This window comes from Somniosus microcephalus, chromosome 10 (genome assembly GCF_052327205.1).
Source record: "Somniosus microcephalus isolate GS21.2 chromosome 10, FLI_Smic_1.0, whole genome shotgun sequence".
Classification (NCBI taxonomy): Eukaryota; Metazoa; Chordata; class Chondrichthyes; order Squaliformes; family Somniosidae; genus Somniosus; species Somniosus microcephalus.
The window spans coordinates 231,265,022-231,285,275 of record NC_140996.1 but is presented as its reverse complement, the minus strand read 5'-3'; the positions used below and the strand labels follow the sequence as shown (position 1 = coordinate 231,285,275).

General features: G+C 46.9%; 1 protein-coding gene across 1 annotated transcript in view; it reads left to right on the top strand.

The window, feature by feature from the left end:
* The first annotated feature begins 686 nt into the window (after positions 1–686).
* Positions 687–20,254, top strand: part of arrb1 (arrestin, beta 1) — a 211,741-nt gene continuing 192,173 nt past the window's right edge. Inside the window, exon 1 of the mRNA XM_085999750.1 lies at positions 687–854. Coding sequence (XP_085855876.1) covers positions 835–854 — 20 coding nt within the window. The 5' untranslated portion in view covers positions 687–834. The remainder of the gene's footprint in view (positions 855–20,254) is intronic.

Here is a 20,254-nt window from a genome sequence, read left to right as displayed (position 1 = left end):
AGTGTGTGAGTGAGGGGTGGAGAGACAGTGTGAGTGTGACTGAGTGTGGAATGAGGAATGGAGACACTCTGAGTGTGAGTGTGAGTGTGGAGTGAGGAGTGGAGACACTCAGTGTGTGTGTGAGAGTGAGTGTGTGAGTGTGAGTGAGTGTGAGTGTGTGAGTGAGGGGTGGAGAGACAGTGTGAGTGTGGGAGTGTGGAGTGAGGAGTGGAGACACTCAGTGTGTGTGTGAGAGTGTGAGAGTGTGTGAGTGTGTGTGTGAGAGTGTGTGAGTGTGTGAGTGAGTGAGGGGTGGAGAGACAGTGTGAGTGTGGAGTGAGGAGTGGAGACACTCTGAGTGTGAGTGTGTGTGAGTGTGTGAGTGTGTGTGTGAGTGTGTGAGTGTGTGAGTGAGTGTGAGTGTGTGAGTGAGTGTGTGAGTGAGTGTGAGTGAGTGTGAGTGTGTGAGTGAGGGGTGGAGAGACAGTGTGAGTGTGGAGTGAGGAGTGGAGACACTCTGAGTGTGAGTGTGTGAGTGTGTGAGTGTGACTCCCCCTATGCAGAGTCAGGAATGACGGAGTAACAGAGATCTGGGATTATCATATTGGGAGAAGGAAAGGGCAGCCAGAATTTATCTATTTATTATCAGGTGGGGGGGTGGGGGGGGGGGGGGGGGAGGGAGGGGTGTGTGTGAAAAACGGTATTTGAGCAGAAAGGGGAGTGGACAAGGTTAAAACGGATTGTGAGAGAGGAGAGGCAGCAGGCAGGGCTGACGAGCAGTTCCAGGCTCCGAGGGCTGTGCTCTGATCACCCAGGCAGGGAATCTGTCTGCAAGAGGCAAAGCGAGAAGAGAAAATGAGTGACAAAGGCACCAGGTCTGTTCGGAGATTTATCCTTCTCGTGTGTGGCTCGTTGGCTCACGTTTTTTTAATTTTTTAAATTGCAGCTGCTGAATTGAAGAAGGGAATGTTACAGACTGGGAAAGTGGGCTGGGCACTGAGCCGAGAGAGAGAGAGAGGGAGGGAGGGAGACTGGGAATGTATTTATTTATTAATTGTTGAGCACTCTCGTCCAGCCTCGCTGCTGTCTGCTGTTAGCAAATGCTTCTCTTTCTCATTGTGCGGTTTTTATTTTTAATATATCGTGTTTCCTTCCTGGTTGTCATTGCAACAATTCTTGCTGTTACAAGGTTTCAAGTGGGATTGTGCATTGGGCACAAGAGAATAATTGGGGGGACAACTTAAAGCATTGATTATTGCAGAGTGTGTGGGAGGTGGGGGGGGGGGGGGAATAAATAGGATTTGTCAGAACACTGTGTGAAGGTGGTGCTCCCTCCCTTTGATTCTTTCCCTTTAATTCCTATTAGCCGAATCTCTAATGGCTGAGGGGTTCAGTCTGGCTTCCTTCCCCACCTTTCAGTTTCCTCTCCTCTCTCTCGCTCTCTCTCTCTCTCCAGTATCTGCAAGAATTCCAAACGCATTAAATCACTTCCCCCACCCCCCCCGAGGGCTTCTGGACGAGGGCAGGAGCTTAAAGGAGCCACTGGCGGAGCAGGAGGAGGCCATTCAGCCCCTCTCGAGCCTGTATCCGCCCACCATTCAATCAGATCATGGCTGATCTGTGACCTAACTCCATCCACTCACCTGCCTCGGCTCCGTATCCTTTTATACCCTTGTCCGGCAGGAATCTGTCGATCTCAGATTTTAAATGATGAATTGAGCCTCAGCATCTCCTGCTTTTTTGCGGAATGTTCCACGCTTCCAACACCCTTTGCGTAAAGAAGTCTTTCCTAAGGTCTCTCCTGAACGGCCGGGCTCTGATCTCAAGGTAATGTCCCCCTTGTCCGAGACCCCCCCCCCCCCACCAGCGGAAAAATTCTCCCTCTATCTCAACCCAACAACTCCTTCCAAAATTCTACAAACCTCAATCAAATCACCCCTTAGCCTTCTATACTGCAGGGAATGCAAGCCTATGTCATCTCTCCTCATAGACTAACCCTTACAGCCCCGGCAACGTGCTGAGATCACCACGTCTGGGAAGATTACGGACAGATGACCTCATCCATAGCCGGCGACGCCATCACTCGTGTCGCTGTAACAGTTGCGGGAAAATACAGACAAAGAATCCGCTTCCCGTCAGGGCGGTGGAAGCAGATTCAACAGTCACTTTCAAAAGGGAACTGGATAAACACTTGAAAAGGAAAAAAATGTCAGGGCTATGGGGGAAAGAGCAGGGGAGAGTGGGACTGGAGAAGCTGGGGTTGTTCTCCTTCGAGCAGAGAAGGTTAAGGGGAGATTTTATAGAGTTGCTCAAAATCATGAGGGGTTTGACAGAGTAAATAAGGAGAAACTGTTTCCACTGGCAGGAGGGCCGGTAACCAGAGGACACGGATTTAAGATAATTGGCAAAAGAACCAGAGGAGAGATGAGGATTTTTTTTTTTACGCAGCGAGTTGTTGTGATCTGGAATGCGCTGCCTGAAAGGGCGGTGGGAGCAGATTCAATAGTAACTTTCAAAAGGGAATTGGATAAATACTGGAAACAGTAAAAATTGGGCCATGGGGAAAGGGCGGAGGGAGTGAGACTAATTGGAGAGCTCTTTCAAAGAGCCAGCATGGGTTCGATGGGCCGAATGGCCTCCTTCTGCAATCTGTGATCCTACAAATGCCCGTAACAGCAGAGTGGACTTTTATTTTATTTACAGAGGCTCATTTCGACCGATCTGAGGGGGTTGACTTGTCCTTGGAGCATATTGGAACACGGGAACAGGAGGAGGCCATTCAGCCCCTCGAGCCTGTTCCGCCATTCAATGAGATTCTGGCTGAACTCCATCTACCCGCCTTGGTTCCGTAACCATCAATCCCCTTACTCAACAAAAATCTATTGATCCCAGTTTTGAAATTTTCAATTGACCCCCACCCTCAACAGTTTTCTGGGGGAGAGAGTTCCAGATTTCCCCCACCCTTTGTGTGAAGAAGTGCTTCCTGACATCACCCCTGAACGGCCTGGCTCTAATTTTAAGGTGACGCCCCCTTGTTCTGGACTCCCCCCACCAGAGGAAATAGTTTCTCTCTCTACCCTATTGAATACTCTAATCATCTTAAACACCTCGATCAGATCACCCCTTAATCTTCTAAACTCGAGGGAATACCAGCCTAGCCTGTGCAAACTGTCCTCGTAACTATATTTGAAAAGGATAAATTTGCAGGGCTGTGGGGAAAGAGCGAGGGGGGAGTGGGATTAATTGGAGAGCTCTTTCAAAGAGCCGGCACCGGCACGATGGGCCGAATGGCCTCCTCCTGTGCTGGACGAGTTTATAATTCAGTCAGTTGCCTCACATCTTGTAAAGGGCCGTGTGGGAAATATTTTTGTGGATTCCCAATCAGTTCAGGGTGGCGTAGCATGTTGCTGAGTGAACAAGAAGCCTGACGTAGAAGGTGATTAGAGATCGGAGCCAGTTTTTTCTCCTATTATTTTTTTTTACATTGTATTTACTGAATAGCAACTGAGATATTCCAATCCGCGCCTAATCCTGAACCAAAGACGCCGATTCTTGGCAGAGTTTCATGTGTGATCGCAGTGCACCGAAACCATCTGCACCACATAAAGCAGCATCTGTTGAAGGAATAGTTCAGTCGCGATGGAATGGGCAATGCATAGAGGCAAAGGATTTCTATCCTTTAAACATATTTTTGAGTTGGCGTAGTGTCCCTTCATGGTGTTCGAAGCTTTCTTTCCCTTTCATTCCCTTTCCCCCCACCCCCACCCACCACCACAATTTTCTCTCCTCCCCTTGGGACTAATTGGAGAGCTCTTTCAAAGAGCCGGCGCAGGCACGATGGGCCGAATGGCCTCCTTCTGTGCTGTATGATTCTATAAAGGAAATTAAAGTGAGGGTGGTCACGTTCATAAAGGGGCTTAATGTTCAGTCCATCAATTATAATTTTCCCTGTGGGCAAATATTTACCCCCAATTCAAAGGATCTGTGGAATGCCCCTTGACCTGTGGAATGCCCCATGACCTGTGGAATGCCCCATGACCTGTGGCATGCCCTTTGACCTGTGGAATGCCCCTTGACCTGTGGAATGCCCCATGACCTGTGGAATGCCCCATGACCTGTGGAATGCCCCATGACCTGTGGCATGCCCCTTGACCTGAGGAATGCCCCATGACCTGTGGGAGCTGCATCTTTCTGTAACAGTTACTTAGAGTCAGTCATCTGATATATTGCTTTAAGACAGGGTAGACAGAAGCAGTCCCTTTCTAGTACTCGAGTAGATTGGGCCTATACTCTAGAGTTTAGAAGAATGAGAGATGATCTCATTGAAACATATAAGATTCTGAGGGGGATTGACAGGGTAGATGCTGAGAGGTTGTTTCCCCCTGGCTGGAGAGTCTAGAACCAGGGGTCACAGTCTCAGGATAAGGGGTCGGCCATTTAGGACTGAAATGAGGAGGAATTTCTTCACTCAGAGGGCGGTGAATCTTTGGAATTCTCTGCCCCAGAGGGCTGTGGAGGCTCAGTCGCTGAGTATATTCAAGGCTGAGATCGATAGATTTTTGGACTCTAGGGGAATCGGGCAGGAAAGTGGAGTTGAGGTCGAAGATCAGCCATGATCTTATTGAATGGTGGCGCCGTATGGCCGACTCCTGCTCTGAATTCTCATTTCCACATTCGCTCTTTTGCCAGACCAGTGAAAAACAATTGAATGCAAATTTTAGAAATGTAAGGCCAGATTACCTGGCCTGGATTCCTCCACCCTCCAGGTGGGGCCCATGCGCATACTCCTGAAGACCGCTACTCCTCATCTCACTGGGCTTACCCACCTCCAACCTCAGCATAGAATCTCACAGCACAGAAGGAGGCCATTCGGCCCATCGTGCCTGTGCCGGCTCTTTGAAAGAGCTCTCCAATTAGTCCCACTGCCTCTGCTCGTTCCCCGTAGCCCTGCAAATGTCCTTCCAGGCGGCGCATTCCAGATCATAACAACTCACTCCCTAAAAACAATTATCCTCATCCACCCTTCTGGTTTTTTGCCAAAAGCCTTAAATCTGTGTCCTCTGGTTACCGACCGTTTTGCCACGGGAAACAGTTTCTCCTTATTTACTCTATCAAAACCCATCATGATTTTGAACACCTCTATTAAATCTCCCCTTAACCTTCTCTGCTCTAACATAAGAACATAAGAATTAGGAGCAGGAGTCGGCCATACGGCCCCTCGAGCCTGCTCCGCCATTCAATAAGATCACGGCTGATCATCGACCTCAACTCCACTTTCCTGCCCGATCCCCATAGAGTCCAAAAATCTATCGATCTCAGCCTTGAATATACTCGACGACTGAGCCTCCACAGCCCTCTGGGGTAGAGAATTCCAAAGATTCACCACCCTCTGAGTGAAGAAGTTCCTCCTCATTTCAGTCCTAAATGGCCGACCCCTTATTCTGAGACTGTGACTCCTGGTTCTAGACTCTCCAGCCAGGTGGAAACATCCTCCCAGCATCTACCCTGTCAATCCCACCTCAGAACTTTATATGTTTCAATGAGATCACCGCTCATTCTTCTAAACTCTAGAGTATAGGCCCAATCTACTCAAGTACTAGAAAGGGACTGCTTCTGTCTACCCTGTCTTAAAGCAATATATCAGATGACTGACTTGAAGTAACTGTTACAGAAAGATGCAGCTCCCACAGGTCATGGGGCATTCCACAGGTCAAGGGGCATTCCACAGGGCATGGGGCATTCCACAGGGCATGGGGCATTCCACAGGGCATGGGGCATTCCACAGGGCATGGGGCATTCCACAGGGCATGGGGCATTCCACAGGTCCTTTGAATTGGGGGTAAATATTTGCTGGAGAGGAAAATTATAATTGATGGACTGAACATTAAGCCCCTTAATGAACGTGACCACCCTCACTTTAATTTCCTTTATAGAATCACAGAATCATCCAGCACTGAAGGAGGCCATTCGGCCCATCGTGCCTGTGCCAGCTCTTTGAAAAAGCTCTCCAATTAGTCCCACTGCCTCTGCTCGTTCCCCGTAGCCCTGCAAATGTCCTTTCAGGTGGCGCATTCCAGATCATAACAACTCACTCCCTAAAAACAATTATCCTCATCCACCCTTCTGGTTTTTTGCCAAAAGCCTTAACTCTGTGTCCTCTGGTCACCGACCCTTCTGCCACGGGAAACAGTTTCTCCTTATTTACTCTAGCAAAACCCTTCATTTTAAACACCTCCATTAAATCTCTCCTTAACCTTATAGAATCATAGAATGGTTACAGCACAGAAGGAGGCCATTTGGCCCGTCGAGCCCTTGCCGGCTCTCAGCTAGTCCCACTCCTTCATGTGCTTGTCCAGCCTCCTCTTAAATGCGTCTATACTATTCGCCTCAACCACTCCCTGTGGTAGCGAGTTCCACATTCTCACCACTCTCTGGGTAAAGATGTTTCTCCTGAATTTCCTATTGGATTTCTTGGTGACTACCTTATATTGATGGCCTCTAGTTATGCCCTTCCCTACAAGTGGAAACATTCTCTCTGTTTCCACTCTATCAAAACCTTTCATAATTTTAAAGACCTCTATTAGGTCACCCCTCAGCCTTCTTTTTTCAGAAAAGAGACCCAGCCTGTTCATCCTTTCCTGATATGTATACCCTCGCATTTCTGGTATCATCCTTGTAAATCTTCTCTGCACCCTCTCCAGTGCCTCTATATCCTTTTTATAATATGGCGACCAGAACTGTACGCAGTACTCCGAGTGTGGTCTAACCAAGGTTCGATACAAGTTTAACATAACTTCTCTACTTTTCAATTCGATCCCTCTAGAAATAAACCCTAGTGCTTGGTTTGCTTTTTTAATGGCCTTGCTAACCTGTGTCGTAACTTTTAGTGATTTAACAAATGGGAAGTGCAGAATATTTCAGGTGATTACTTCTGAGTGACTGGAGGAGTGAGCTGGAGGATTGGATTAGGAACCGCCTATGGATGTTCAGTGTTTCGATCTCCGAGATCTGAAGTGTGAATCCCAATTGTTGAAGTTATCAGCTGTGGCTCAGTGGGCAGCACTCTCTAGGTGGGAGGGGCTAGGAGTGAGCCAGGTGTGACTGGTTGCCTAATTGCAGCTGGGTGTTGGAGGAAGTTTTGTAAAAAGTTGGTGGAGGGTTTTGGGGTGTTGTTTTCAGGTTTTAGGGCCTTTTTGGCCCACAAAAAACAGCCAGACACTGGAAGGAGTACAATACTTTCGTGTGCTGCACGATAACCAAGTAAAGGTGTGTTACTATTGTCTGGGACATGACCATTTTTCAGAACCTCTCTGGCCACAGGGGATGTACCAGAGGACTGGAGAACAGCTAACGTAGTACCATTATTCAAGAAGGGTAGCAGGGATAAACCAGGGAATTACAGGCCAGTGAGCCTAACATCTGTGGTAGGGAAATTATTGGAAAAAATTCTGAGGGACAAAATTAGTCTCCACTTGGAGAGGCAAGGATTAATCGGGGATAGTCAGCATGGCTTTGTCAAGGGTAAATCATGTCTGACAAATCTGATTGAATTTTTCGAGGGGGTGACTAGGGGGGTGGATGAGGGAAATGCTGTGGATGTGGTTTACATGGACTTCAGTAAAGCTTTTGACAAAGTCCCGCATAGGAGACTGGTCAAGAAGGTAAGAGCCCATGGGATCCAGGGTGCCTTGGCGCGTTGGATCCTAAACTGGCTGAGTGGCAGGAGGCAGAGGGTGATGGTCGAAGGTTGCTTTTGTGACTGGAAGCCTGTGTCCAGTGGGGTACCTCAGGGATCGGTGCTGGGTCCCTTGTTGTTTGTGATCTACATAAATGATTTAGATGAGAATGTAAAAGGTATGATCAGTAAGTTCGCAGATGACACGAAAATTGGTGGGGTGGTAAATTGTGAGGAGGAAAGCCTCAGGCTACAGGACGATATAAACGGGTTGGTCAGATGGGCGGAAAAGTGGCAAATGGAATTTAACCCTGAAAAGTGCGAGGTGATGCATTTTGGACGGACAAATAAGGCAAGGGAATACACAATGAGTGATAGGACCCTAGGAAGTACAGAGGGTCAGAGGGACCTTGGTGTACATGTACATAGATCCCTGAAGGCAGCGGAACAGGTAGATAAGGTGGTTAAAAAGGCATATGGGATACTTGCCTTCATTAACCGAGGCATAGAATATAAGAGCAGGGAGGTTATGATGGAACTGTACAAAACGCTGGTGAGGCCACAGCTGGAGTACTGTGTGCAGTTCTGGTCGCCTCACTATAGGAAGGATGTGATTGCTTTGGAGAGGGTGCAGAGAAGATTCACCAGGATGTTACCTGGGATGGAGCGCCTCAGCTATGAAGAGAGGCTGGACAGGCTGGGGTTGTTTTCCTTGGAGCAAAGAAGGCTGAGGGGGGACCTGATTGAGGTGTACAAAATGATGAGGGGCATAGATAGGGTAGACAAAGAGGAACTTTTCCCCTTAGTAGGGGGGTCAATAACAAGGGGGCATAGATTCAGGGTAAGGGGCAGGAGATTTAGAGGGGATTTGAGGAGGAACTTTTTCACCCAGAGGGTGGTTGGAATGTGGAACTCAATGCCTGAAAGGGTGGTAGAGGCAGGAACCCTCACAACATTCAAGAAGCATTTGGATGAGCACTTGAAATGCCATTGCATACAAGGCTATGGACCAAATGCTGGAAAATGGGATTAGACTGGACAGGGATGGATGGGCGGCGCAGACACGATGGGCCGAAGGGCCTCTTTCTGTGCTGTAAAACTCTATGACTCTATGACTCTATGACCATCTCGTGAGAAACTGTCCTGATTTGTATTGTTACAATTGCGGTGAGTCGGGACATATCACGCGGAGCTGCAAGGCGGAGAGCTGTGGGGTGTGTCGTAAAGGCCCCGCCCGCTGTGAGTGTGTGGCAGAAGGGAGCGAAATGAGTGATGAGGAGATGGGAGAAGGAGCAGGAGAGGAGTGTGGAACGGCCGGAGGTTCGGTGCAGTCGGAGGACACAGCCGGTAAAATGAAGGAAAAAGGAGCACAGGAAGAGGCAGAGGTTGGCGGAGTGGAGATCGAGATGGAGATGGCGGAAAACATGGCGAGTGCTATGGAGGGGAACAAAGACAGCAGCGGGCAGCAAGGGTCGAGTGCAGACTCGAGCCTTAGTGCTGTTCGGCTCCCCCTGGGGAGTCTGGTATCTGCGGGGGGAGAGGAGGCAGGAGCGGGGTGTGTGGTGGAAGTGAGTGCTCCGGGGAAAGGCGGGGAGTCGGATATTTTGGTGAGCGGGAGGGGGCAGGGCGGGGAGAGGGTGCAAGAGGCAGGAGCCTTAAAGGGACAGCAGAATGGGATTGGCGAGATAGAGACATCAGAAGGGAACAATTTAGGCGCGCCATTGTCCCATGGAGTGAGGGAACAAGGTGCAAGGGTCAGAGGTAGAGACGTGGTCGAAGGGGGCGGCACAGTGGGAGAAACTGCGATAGCAGGAAGACTCTCTATGGGAGATGAAGTATCTGACGGGGAGCAGGATTATGTATCTGACGGGGAGCAGGCACAGGGGGTTGCAGAAGAGCTTGAGTGTGAGGAATTAGAGGGGGACAGAGACATGGAAGTCGGGGATGGGGTGGCATCATGTGGAAAGGGAAAGGTTAGTGAGGGGCAGAAGGAGGGAGAAAGGGCAGCTCCTGGGCCCAAAGTTAAGGCAAGGAAGAGGCTGAAACAGCAGGGAGGGGTCAAACAGGAGGGGGAAAAGAGCTGGAGGCTGCAGGAAAAAGCAACAGCTGCCCAAAAAGTTGAGAAGGAGCATGAGAGGAGGGAAGAGCCAGAGATTAAATGATGGGGAGATTATTGGGCATACTTCCCTTCTTTGGAGCCATGATTACATTGGTCTCAATCAATGTGAACGGACTGAGGGGTGAGAAGAAATTGCAGCAGTTGTTGCAGGGTTTTAAAGGCACGGACTTGTTGTGTCTGCAAGAAACCTTTTGGGATGAGGATATTCTAGAAAGAGTTCAGAAGGTTTGGAAGGGAGAGGTGTTTGCAAGTTGTGCAAACAATAACCGTAGAGGGGTGGCTGTTTTGGTGAGCCCGTCCATAGAAGACAATGTTGCCTTGGTGGACAAGGACACTGAGGGGAGATTTTTACGGCTAAGGGTAAAATTGGAGGGATTTAATTGTGATCTTTTTAATAGCTATGCACCGAATGACCATTGCAAGCATCGCGAGTTTTTTCGGGGGTTATTCACTGAAGTGGCAGAGGTGGAAAATCCTTCTATAGTGGGGGATTTTAATGTATTTTTATCTTGGATGGACATTTCAGCCCAGATGACCTTTAAAGATGATAACTCCAGAGGGATGATTGTAAAAATGATGGCAAATTTAAATTTGAGAGACTTATGGAGGGACCGGAACCCCATAAAAAGGGAGTTCTCCAGAGCAGGTTGGGTGGGTGATGTTTTAAAACAGAGCCAAATAGATTTTGTGTTAATGCGGGAAGGGTTAAGTTCGGAGGTGATGGAGATTTATTATAAAAAAGTATTTTTTAGTGATCACTCGGCTTTGGTTCTTAGAATTAGGAACAGCAGAGTTAAGATCGGTTCAGGGGTATGGATTTTAAACAATCAATACCTGAAAGAAAGTGCTTATAAAGAAGGGATTATAAATATAATAAAGAATGCTCAGAAGGAACTTTTGTTCTTGAAAGAAAGAAGAGTTTGGTGGGACAATTTCAAATATGAGGTAAAAGTTTTTTCAGTACGTTATGGGAAAAAGAGGGCGGCAGCTAACCGGCATCGAGAAGAGAATATAAACAAAAGGTTTACGGATGTCTGTAAAGCAGTTGACGGAGGGGATAAGGGAGCTGAGACTAAGTTCTGGGTGCTAAAGGAAGAGTGGGAATTATTGCAAGCTGAAAAATGCAAGGGGGCCATTCTCCGTGCAAAGGCTAGAGATGCATTGGAGGGCGAAAGATGCACTAGATATTTTCCGGAGCAAGAGAAGCTGCGACAGAGATTATCGTTAATTGAGGAGTTGAAGGTTGGGGAGAAGATCATTCATGAAAGTGAGGAGATTTTGGAGGCGGCTAGCAGCTTTTATCAAGAGCTATATACAAAAGAAGACATTTCCAATTTGGAGATGGAGAAGGTTACTGCTTTTATTGAAAAGGGTTTAAAGGAGGATGAGAGAAGCATGTGTGATAAAGAAGTAGGATTAGCAGAAATAAAAGTAGCAATAAGTGGAATGAAGGGGGGGAAAAGCCCAGGGTCCGATGGACTAAGTGCAGAATTTTATAAGGAATTTTTCGAGATTTTAAGTCCCTTGCTCTTAGGAGTTTTTAAGGAAATTAATATTGAGGGAAGCCTGGCCCCATCTATGAGGAGAGGTATCATAAGCTTAGCTTATAAAAATAAAGGGGATAGACAGGATCTGAAGAATTGGAGGCCCATCACACTATTAAATGTGGATTATAAGATCTTGGCGAGGGTTATGGCAAATTGTTTGAAGGAGGTGTTACCGGAGATAGTTTGGCCCTCTCAGTCCTATGGAGTCATAGGCCGGGACATCGCAGACTCTGTGGTCTCAATCCGAGATGCGATAGAGCTCATGGAAGAGAGTGGGAGGGAGGCTTATGTATTAAAGATAGATCAAGAGAAAGCCTTTGATAGGGTCTCTCATGAGTTTTTATTGAAGGTTTTGGAAGCATTTGGTTTTAAGGAAAATTTTATTCAGTGGATAAGGATTTTTTATTCAAACATATTTAGCTGTGTTAAATGTAATGGTTTTTTATCTAAGTATTTTCCAATACAGAGATCAGTGAGACAGGGTTGTCCCCTGTCCCCATTGCTGTACACATTGGTAGCAGAACCATTAGGTTACATGATGCGAAAGAAGGCCCCAGAGACTCAGGTAGGCCTCAGTGCGGCATCGGCAGCGGGTGGAGGCGGAGCAGCGCGGCAGAGCGACTACAAGAGGCCCCAGAGGCTCAGGTAGGCCTCAGTGCGGCATCGGCAGCGGGTGGAGGCGGAGCAGCGCGGCAGAGCGACTACAAGCGGCCCCAGAGGCTCAGGTAGGCCTCACCAATCTCCAATCTCAGGCAAGGAGAGAGGTAAAAAGTATTCAAGGTGTGACGTCACCACAAAACAGGTAGGTGATTGGTTGGAGTATTTCTCTCGTTTTAAAACTTTAAATCTGTGGTTTATAGTTTTTAAGGTTGCTGTGGTGTACCAAGGCCTTTCTGGTGCAGAGTGACTGTTGGTAAACCATTTAACTGGTGTAACGAGAGGGATTGATTTAATTTAAATCCAATTAATTAAAGGGGATACTAGCATCTAAAATCGGGCAGAGGGTGTCCATAACTAACAATAAAAAATTTAATTAATTAAATAGAATGGAGCAGGTGATGTGTTACTGTTGCGAGATGTGGGAGCCGGTGAACCCCATTGAGGCTCACGGTGATTACGTCTGTGACAAGTGTCTGCTGCTACAGGAACTCCAGCTCCGTGTTGATGAGCTGGAGTCTGAGCTTCAGACACTGCGACACATCAGGGAGGGGGAGAAGTACCTGGACTCTGTGTATCAGGAGGTGGTCACACCTATGAAGTTGAGTAATTCAGATGTAGCCCATGGTCAGGGACAGGAAGGTGTGACTACGCGTGAGGCAGGTACGGGGATCCAGGAGATAGAGCTGGAGGAGCCGCAGCCCTTGCTCTTGACCAACAGGTTCGAGGTTCTTACTCCCTGTGGGGACAGGAGCAGGGACTGCAGGGAGGATGAGCAACCTGGCCACAGCACCGTGGAACAGGGGGCCATTCAAGAGGGGGGAGTAAATAGAAATGTTGTAGTGGTAGGGGATAGTATTATTAGGGGGATAGATAGAGTTCTCTGCAGCCAAGAGCGAGAGTCCCAAAGGCTGTGTTGCCTACCCGGTGCCAGGGTTAAGGACATTTCCTCTGGGCTGGAAAGAAACTTGCAGTGGGAGGGGGTGGATCCAGTTGTCGTGGTCCATGTTGGTACAAACGACGTAGATAGGACTAGGAAGCCAGTTCTGTTAAAGGAGTATGAGCAGCTAGGGGTCAAATTAAAAAAAAACAGAACCTCAAGGGTAATAATCTCTGGATTATTACCTGAGCCACGAGCGAATTTGGCTAGGACAAATAAAATTAGAGAGTTAAATGCGTGGCTCAAAGACTGCTGTGGGAGATTGGGACTCTACTCATTGGAGTTCAGAAGAATGAGAGGCGATCTTATTGAAACATATAAGATTATGAAGGGGTTGGATCGGGTGGATGCAGGGAGGATGTTCCAGATGATGGGTGAAACTAGAACTAGGGGGCATAGTCTTAGAATAAGGGGCTGCTCTTTCAAAACTGAGATGAGGAGGAACTACTTCACTCAGAGGGTGGTAGGTCCATGGAATATGCTGCCCCAAAAAGCTGTCGAAGCTACATCATTACATAAATTTAAAACAGAAATAGACAGTTTCCTAGTAGAAAAGGGAATTAAGGGTTACGGGGAGCGGGCAGGAATTTGGACATGAGTCTAGGTTCGGATAGGTCATGGCCCTGTGGGTAGCGGAGCGGGCCCAGGGGCCGTGTAGCCTGATCCTGCTCCTGTTTTTCGTGTGTGTAATGCTGTTAGATTCAGGAGATAGTCCTGTCATAGTGGATTGGCGGTTAGGATCAGATCAGCCATGATCTTATTGAATGGCGGAGCAGGCTCGAGGGGCCAATTGGCCTACTCCTGCTCCTATTTCTTATGTTCTTATGTTCTTAAATGGGTTTTGCTTCCTGGGACACTGGCACCAGTACTGGGGCAGGAGGGAGCTGTTCCGTTGGGACGGGCTTCACTTGGCCAGTGCTGGGACTAGAGCCCTGGTGGATCATATAACTAGGGCTGTAGAGAGGGCTTTAAACTAACTAGTGGGGGGGAGGTTCCTAGAGAGCAAATAATAAAAATGACAACAGAGAAGGTCATAGACGTAGGTAGCAGTGGGGAAATTAAAAACCAGAGCATGTCAGGAAGGGGCAGAAGGTATGGAGTAAAAGGTAAAGTAATAAAAAGGGCAAAAGCAGGAACTAAGTGTCACAAAACATATTTGAAAGTTGTCTATCTGAATGCACGTAGCATTCGTAACAAAATAGACAAGTTAATGGCACAAATAACTACATATGGGTATGATCTTGTGGCCATTACAGAAACATGGCTGCAGGGTGACAATGCCTGGGAATTAAACATACCAGGTTATTTAACGATCAGGAAGGACAGGCAGGAAGGAAGGGGAGGTGGGGTGGCTATGTTAATAAAGGAAGGAATCACTGTAATACAGAGAAATGATATTGGGTCAAAAGATCAGGATAATGAAACAGTTTGGGTGGAGATAAGGAATAATAAGGGGAAAAAAACACTAGTGGGCGTAGTCTATAGGCCTCCGAACAGTTGCAACTCTGTTGGACGGAGTATCAATCAGGAAATAGTTGAGGCTTGTAATAAGGGAGCATCTATAATTATGGGGGATTTTAACTATCATATTAATTGGACAAATCAAATTGGGCAGGGCTGCCTTGAGGATGAGTTCATTGAGTGTATTAGGGATGGGTTTCTTGAGCAGTATGTAACTGAACCGACCAGGGGGCAAGCAACCTTAGATCTGGTCCTGTGTAACGAGACAGGATTAATTAAAAATGTCCTAGTAAAGGATCCCCTTGGAATGAGTGACCATAACATGGTTGAATTCCATATTCAATTAGAGGGCGAGAAGGTTGGATCTCAAACAAGCGTGCTAAGCTTGAATAAAGGAGACTATGAAGGTATGAGAGCGGAATTGAGTAGAGTGGATTGGGAAAATAGATTAAAGGGTAAGACGATACATGATCAGTGGTGTACATTTAAGGAGTTATTTTACAACTTCCAAAAAAAATATATTCCACTGAGAAGAAAAGGGTGTAAAAGAAAAGACAGCCATCCGTGGCTAAGTAAAGAAATTAAGGATAGTATTCGACTAAAAACAAGGGCATATAAGGTAGCCAAATCTAGTGGGAGGATAGAGGATTGGGAAAACTTTAAAAGACAGCAAAAAATAACAAAAAGATTGATTAAGAAAGGGAAGATAGATTATGAAAGTAAATTAGCAAAAAATATAAAAACAGATAGTAAGAGTTTTTATAGTTATATAAAAAGAAAAAGGGTGGCTAAAGTAAATGTTGGTCCCTTAGAGGATGAGACCGGGAAATTAATGGTGGGAAATATGGAGATGGCAAAAACACTGAATGAATATTTTGTATCAGTCTTTACAGTTGAAGACACTAAGAATATCCCAACACTGGACAAACAGGGGGCTATGGGGGGGGGGGAGGAGCTAAACACGATCAAAATCACTAAGGAAGTGGTACTTGTGGTGTATGTGCCTTTAAGAGCCCCTGTGTACTGTAATGCCGGTAGTGGCCACTCGGGCTATATAAGCCTGTATAGTGTCTTGTATCTGTTAGTTCACCTCCAGACTTTGTCCAGTAAACACCTGTAAACCAACTCCTGCATTCCGTGTCTTCATTAACACACGATACAACAGTGGCGATGAATTGGAAACGGACTTACCTGCAATTCGGCAGCACCTCAAGGAGATCGATTCCTCAGACGAAGGAAGAAGAAAAAAAAAAGGAAAAAAAACTGCGGTTTCACCAGCTAGCCGGGCTGGTGGCAGGTACTGCAATAATCCTTCCTGGGTGGCGGGCTGGGGCTCGATCGGCTGGCTCTACAGCGGGGCCAAGCAGTGAAGGCGCAGGCAAACAAAGACGAAGGGTGGAGCACTCGGGAGACGGCCAGCTCTGCAAAGCAGGTCGGCGTTCGGACCACGCAGAGGGCGGGGAAAGTCCCAGAGAGTCCAGCGGGAACAAGTCTCCGACTATTAAAAATATTTGTATAAATAAAAACCGCGGAAAACAGCGTTGTCAGCAGCAACAGCGGCGGGAAAGCGCGGGAGGTGCCATTTTTTTTCAGCAAGGAAGAAAGGAAAGCGCGGGAGGCGCCATTTTTTTTTCAGGATGCCTAAGACTGGCAATATTACTGCTTTCGATAATGATGTAGAGGATTGGACCACATATGTGGAAAGAGTGGAGGTATATTGCACAGTAAATGAAATAGGGGATGATAAAAAGGCATCGATACTCCTAAATCTAATGGGCGCAAAGACATACGGGCTATTACGAAACTTAATCATTCCAGCCAAACCGATGGACAAGAATTTTAAGGAAATTGTTGATACCCTACAGGAGCACTTAAACTCAACACCGCTGCTGATAGCGGAACGGTTCAAATTCTTCAGGAGGAATCAGCACAAGAATGAAAGTAACGCTGATTACCTCACCGAATTAAGGAAGCTATCAAAGCACTGCCAATTCGGAGCAGGACTGGCAGATTCTCTTCGAGACAAATTCGTCTGCGGTCTCCTAAGTGAAGAACACAGAAAAGGCTACTTTCTGAGAAAGATTTAACACTGGACAAGGCTTTCAGTATGGCTGTATCATACGAAGCAGCAGCGAGAGGAGCTGCAGAGATACAGCAAAAGCCACAGGATTTCGGCACCCATGAAATGACACAGGGTTTCGAGAGATGTTATCGTTGCGGCAGATCCACCCATGACCAAAGGGACTGCTGGTTCAAGGACAAAGCATGCAGGCAATGCGGAAAGATGGGACACATTGCACGTGTATGCCGTTCTGGAAACAAAAAATCCACTGACAAAAAAAAAATCAATAAAGTACAAAAAGGTACAAATGATGACGGACAGTAGCTCCGAAGACCAGAAGAGCGATAGCGACTCCGGAAACAAGAGACTAAGCAGTCTCAAATTACATAATATAATTGCCAAAGAAGATTACCAGACCATTTGGGTTACCCTCACGATAGCAGGGTCCCCAGTTAAAATGGAGCTAGATACAGGATCAGCTCTGACCGTCATAAGTCGACAGGATTACGAGCGGCTATTTCCGCATATACCCTTGAAAGACACATCCATTATCTTAAAAACATATACGGGGCAGAAAGTATACCCCAGAGGGAAAATAAGGGTGCCTGTTGTATACAACGGCAAGGAAATACAGAAGTTGTATTTATACGTTCTGCAAAATGGTGGTCCACCGCTGTTGGGACGTGAATGGATCAGAAAGATACGTTTAGACTGGCACTCCATTCAGGCACAGACGGTGACCAGTAAGAAAAAAAATGATGATGACGTCATACCTGAACGATTGAAAGACATCTTGGCTAATGCCAAAGAAGTGTTCCAACAGGAACTAGGAACCTTGAAAGGCGTCACCGCCTCAATAAAAGTGGAAGATGCGGCAATTCCCAAGTTTTTTAAGGCAAGGCCGGTGCCATACGCAATTCGTCCAGCAGTCGAGGCAGAGCTGGAGAATTTGGAAAGGACAGGTGTGTTATCCAAGATAGATTGGAGCGAGTGGGCAACACCCATCGTCCCGGTCATGAAGAAAACTTTGAATAATGATAAATCTGAAGAACAGAGAAAAATTCGCATCTGTGGGGACTTCAAGGTAACTGTAAACCCGGTCCTTCACACGGTACAGTATCCTCTTCTGAGGATAGAAGATATTTTCGCCTCACTATCCGGAGGGAAACGTTTCACAAAAATTGACTTGGCACAGGCATATCTACAGATGGAGGTTGAGGAGACCTCTAAAAATTACCTCACAATAAACACACACAAAGGCCTGTACCAGTACAATCGACTGGTTTTCGGAGTAGCATCAGCTCCAGCTATCTGGCAAAGAGCTATGGAACAAGTCTTGCAAGGGATTCCTAGAACTCAATGCTACCTAGACGACATCCTTGTAACAGGAGAAAACGACAACGAGCACCTTGCCAATTTGGAGCAGGTGCTCACTAGGCTGAGAGAACAGGGCCTACGAGCAAACCGCCCCAAGTGTGAATTTTTCCAGAAACAAATATCATATTGTGGCCACATAATTAACGAAGAAGGGTTGCATAAGTCCCCTGAAAAAATTGAAGCGGTCATAAAAGCCCCAGCACCCGAAAATGTCTCACAATTAAGGTCGTTCCTGGGATTAATAAATTACTATCATAAATTTTTACCGAACTTGTCAACTGTTCTGCACCCTCTTAACGAACTGCTACAAACGGAAGTAATTTGGGAATGGAGCGAGGACTGTAAACGTGCCTTCCATAAATGTAAAGGCTTGATCACGTCCAAGGAAGTTTTGGCTCATTACAACCCATCACTGCCAATCACACTGGCGTGCGATGCATCCCCTTATGGCATAGGAGCGGTATTATCGCATAGATTCCCTGATGGCTCGGAGCGGCCGATAGCTTTTGCGTCACGCTCATTGAACTCAGCTGAGCGTAACTATGCCCAGATCGACAGGGAATCACTCAGCCTGGTATGGGGAGTGAAGAAATTCAACCATTACCTACACGGGCAAAAATTTACCTTGTTGACTGACCATCAACCCCTCGTCTCCATATTCAACCCTAAAAAGGGCGTTCCCATTATGACAGCACAAAGGCTACAGAGGTGGTCCCTTTTCCTAGGGGCACACCGATATGACATAGAATACAAAGGATCAAAACAGTATGGAAATGCTGACGGTTTATCGCGCCTACCGTTGCCAACGGTAGAAGAGGCACCTACAGTGGACCCAGTGGAGATGTTCCACTCAACCATAGTGGAATGTCTACTAGTAACAAATTCTACCATTGAAAAGGAAACGAGAAATGACCCGACTCTCTCTCGAGTCTACGATTTAACGGTGAAGGGATGGCCAGCACATGGCGAACCACTGTTGCCAGCATTCTCGCAAAGAAGAGAACAGCTGTCAGTGTGCCGAGGAACCTTGATGTGTGGATCCAGAGTGGTGATTCCACCCAAACTCCAGGATAAAGTGCTAAAGGAGCTTCATGAGGGGCATCTGGGTGGAGTGAAAATGAAGAACCTAGCCAGAGCGTTTGTGTGGTGGCCAGGTGTCGATGGAGACATTGAAGAAATGACCAAGGGCTGTCTAGGATGCCAGAAGGTCCAAAATGCCCCACCACAAGCCCCTCTACATCCATGGGAGTGGCCCTCATCTCCATGGCAAAGGGTACACATCGACTTTGCTGGTCCATTTATGGACTCAATGTTCTTAATCACGGTTGATGCACACTCCAAGTGGCCGGAGGTAATAAAGATGTCCTCCACCACCACGGAAAAAACCATTACAGTATTAAGGACCATATTTGCCAGGAATGGGCTGCCTGAACAGATCTGTTCTGATAATGGACTTCAATTTGTGTCCGAAGAATTCAGAAAGTTCTTAAAAAACAATGGGGTTAAGCACTATACATCCGCCCCATACCATCCCGCCACCAATGGATTGGCTGAAAGGTTTGTCCAGACCTTCAAGAAGGCCATAAAGGCTATGGGTAATGAAGGCATTAATCTACAGCATAAGGTAGATAACTTCTTGTTTGCCTACAGGAATGCAACACATATGGTTACAAACAAAACACTCGCCATGATGTTTTTCAATAGAAGACTAAGATGCCGGCTGGATTTGATCAAGCCAAACATCAGAAGGGACGTAGAGAACCGGCAATTTCAAGGCATGAATGAAAGGCCAACTAGAACCTTCCAGATAGGTCAACAAGTTTTGGCCCGGGACTACCGTACCGAGAAATGGCAGCCTTGAACTATTTGCACACGACTAGGACCACTGATGTATACCGTGGACATTGGAGAAAGCATAATAAGGCGCCATGCTGACCAGATCATAGAGTCATCCGAAAAGGGACAACCTACACCACCACTCTATACGCCTAATGATGAAGTAGAGATACCCATAGTATCTACCTCCGATCCGGTGATACTGGAACCAGATGAACCCAACACTGGCATTCAAGCCGAATCGACCTTGCCAAAAGAACCTACTACACCACCGAAAACTACTACACCACCGAGGCGTTATCCGGACCGAGTCAGGAAGCCTCCAGAGAGACTGACTTATAATTGATTAACTGCAGCAAATGTTTAGATTATTGTTCTTGTACACATGTTAATAACAATTACTTAAAATGTTATGTACTGGTTATCTAAAAGGGGAGGAATTGTGGTGTATGTGCCTTTAAGAGCCCCTGTATACTGTAATGCCGGTAGTGGCCACTCGGCTATATAAGCCTGTATAGTGTCTTGTATCTGTTAGTTCACCTCCAGACTTTGTCCAGTAAACACCTGTAAACCAACTCCTGCATTCCGTGTCTTCATTAAC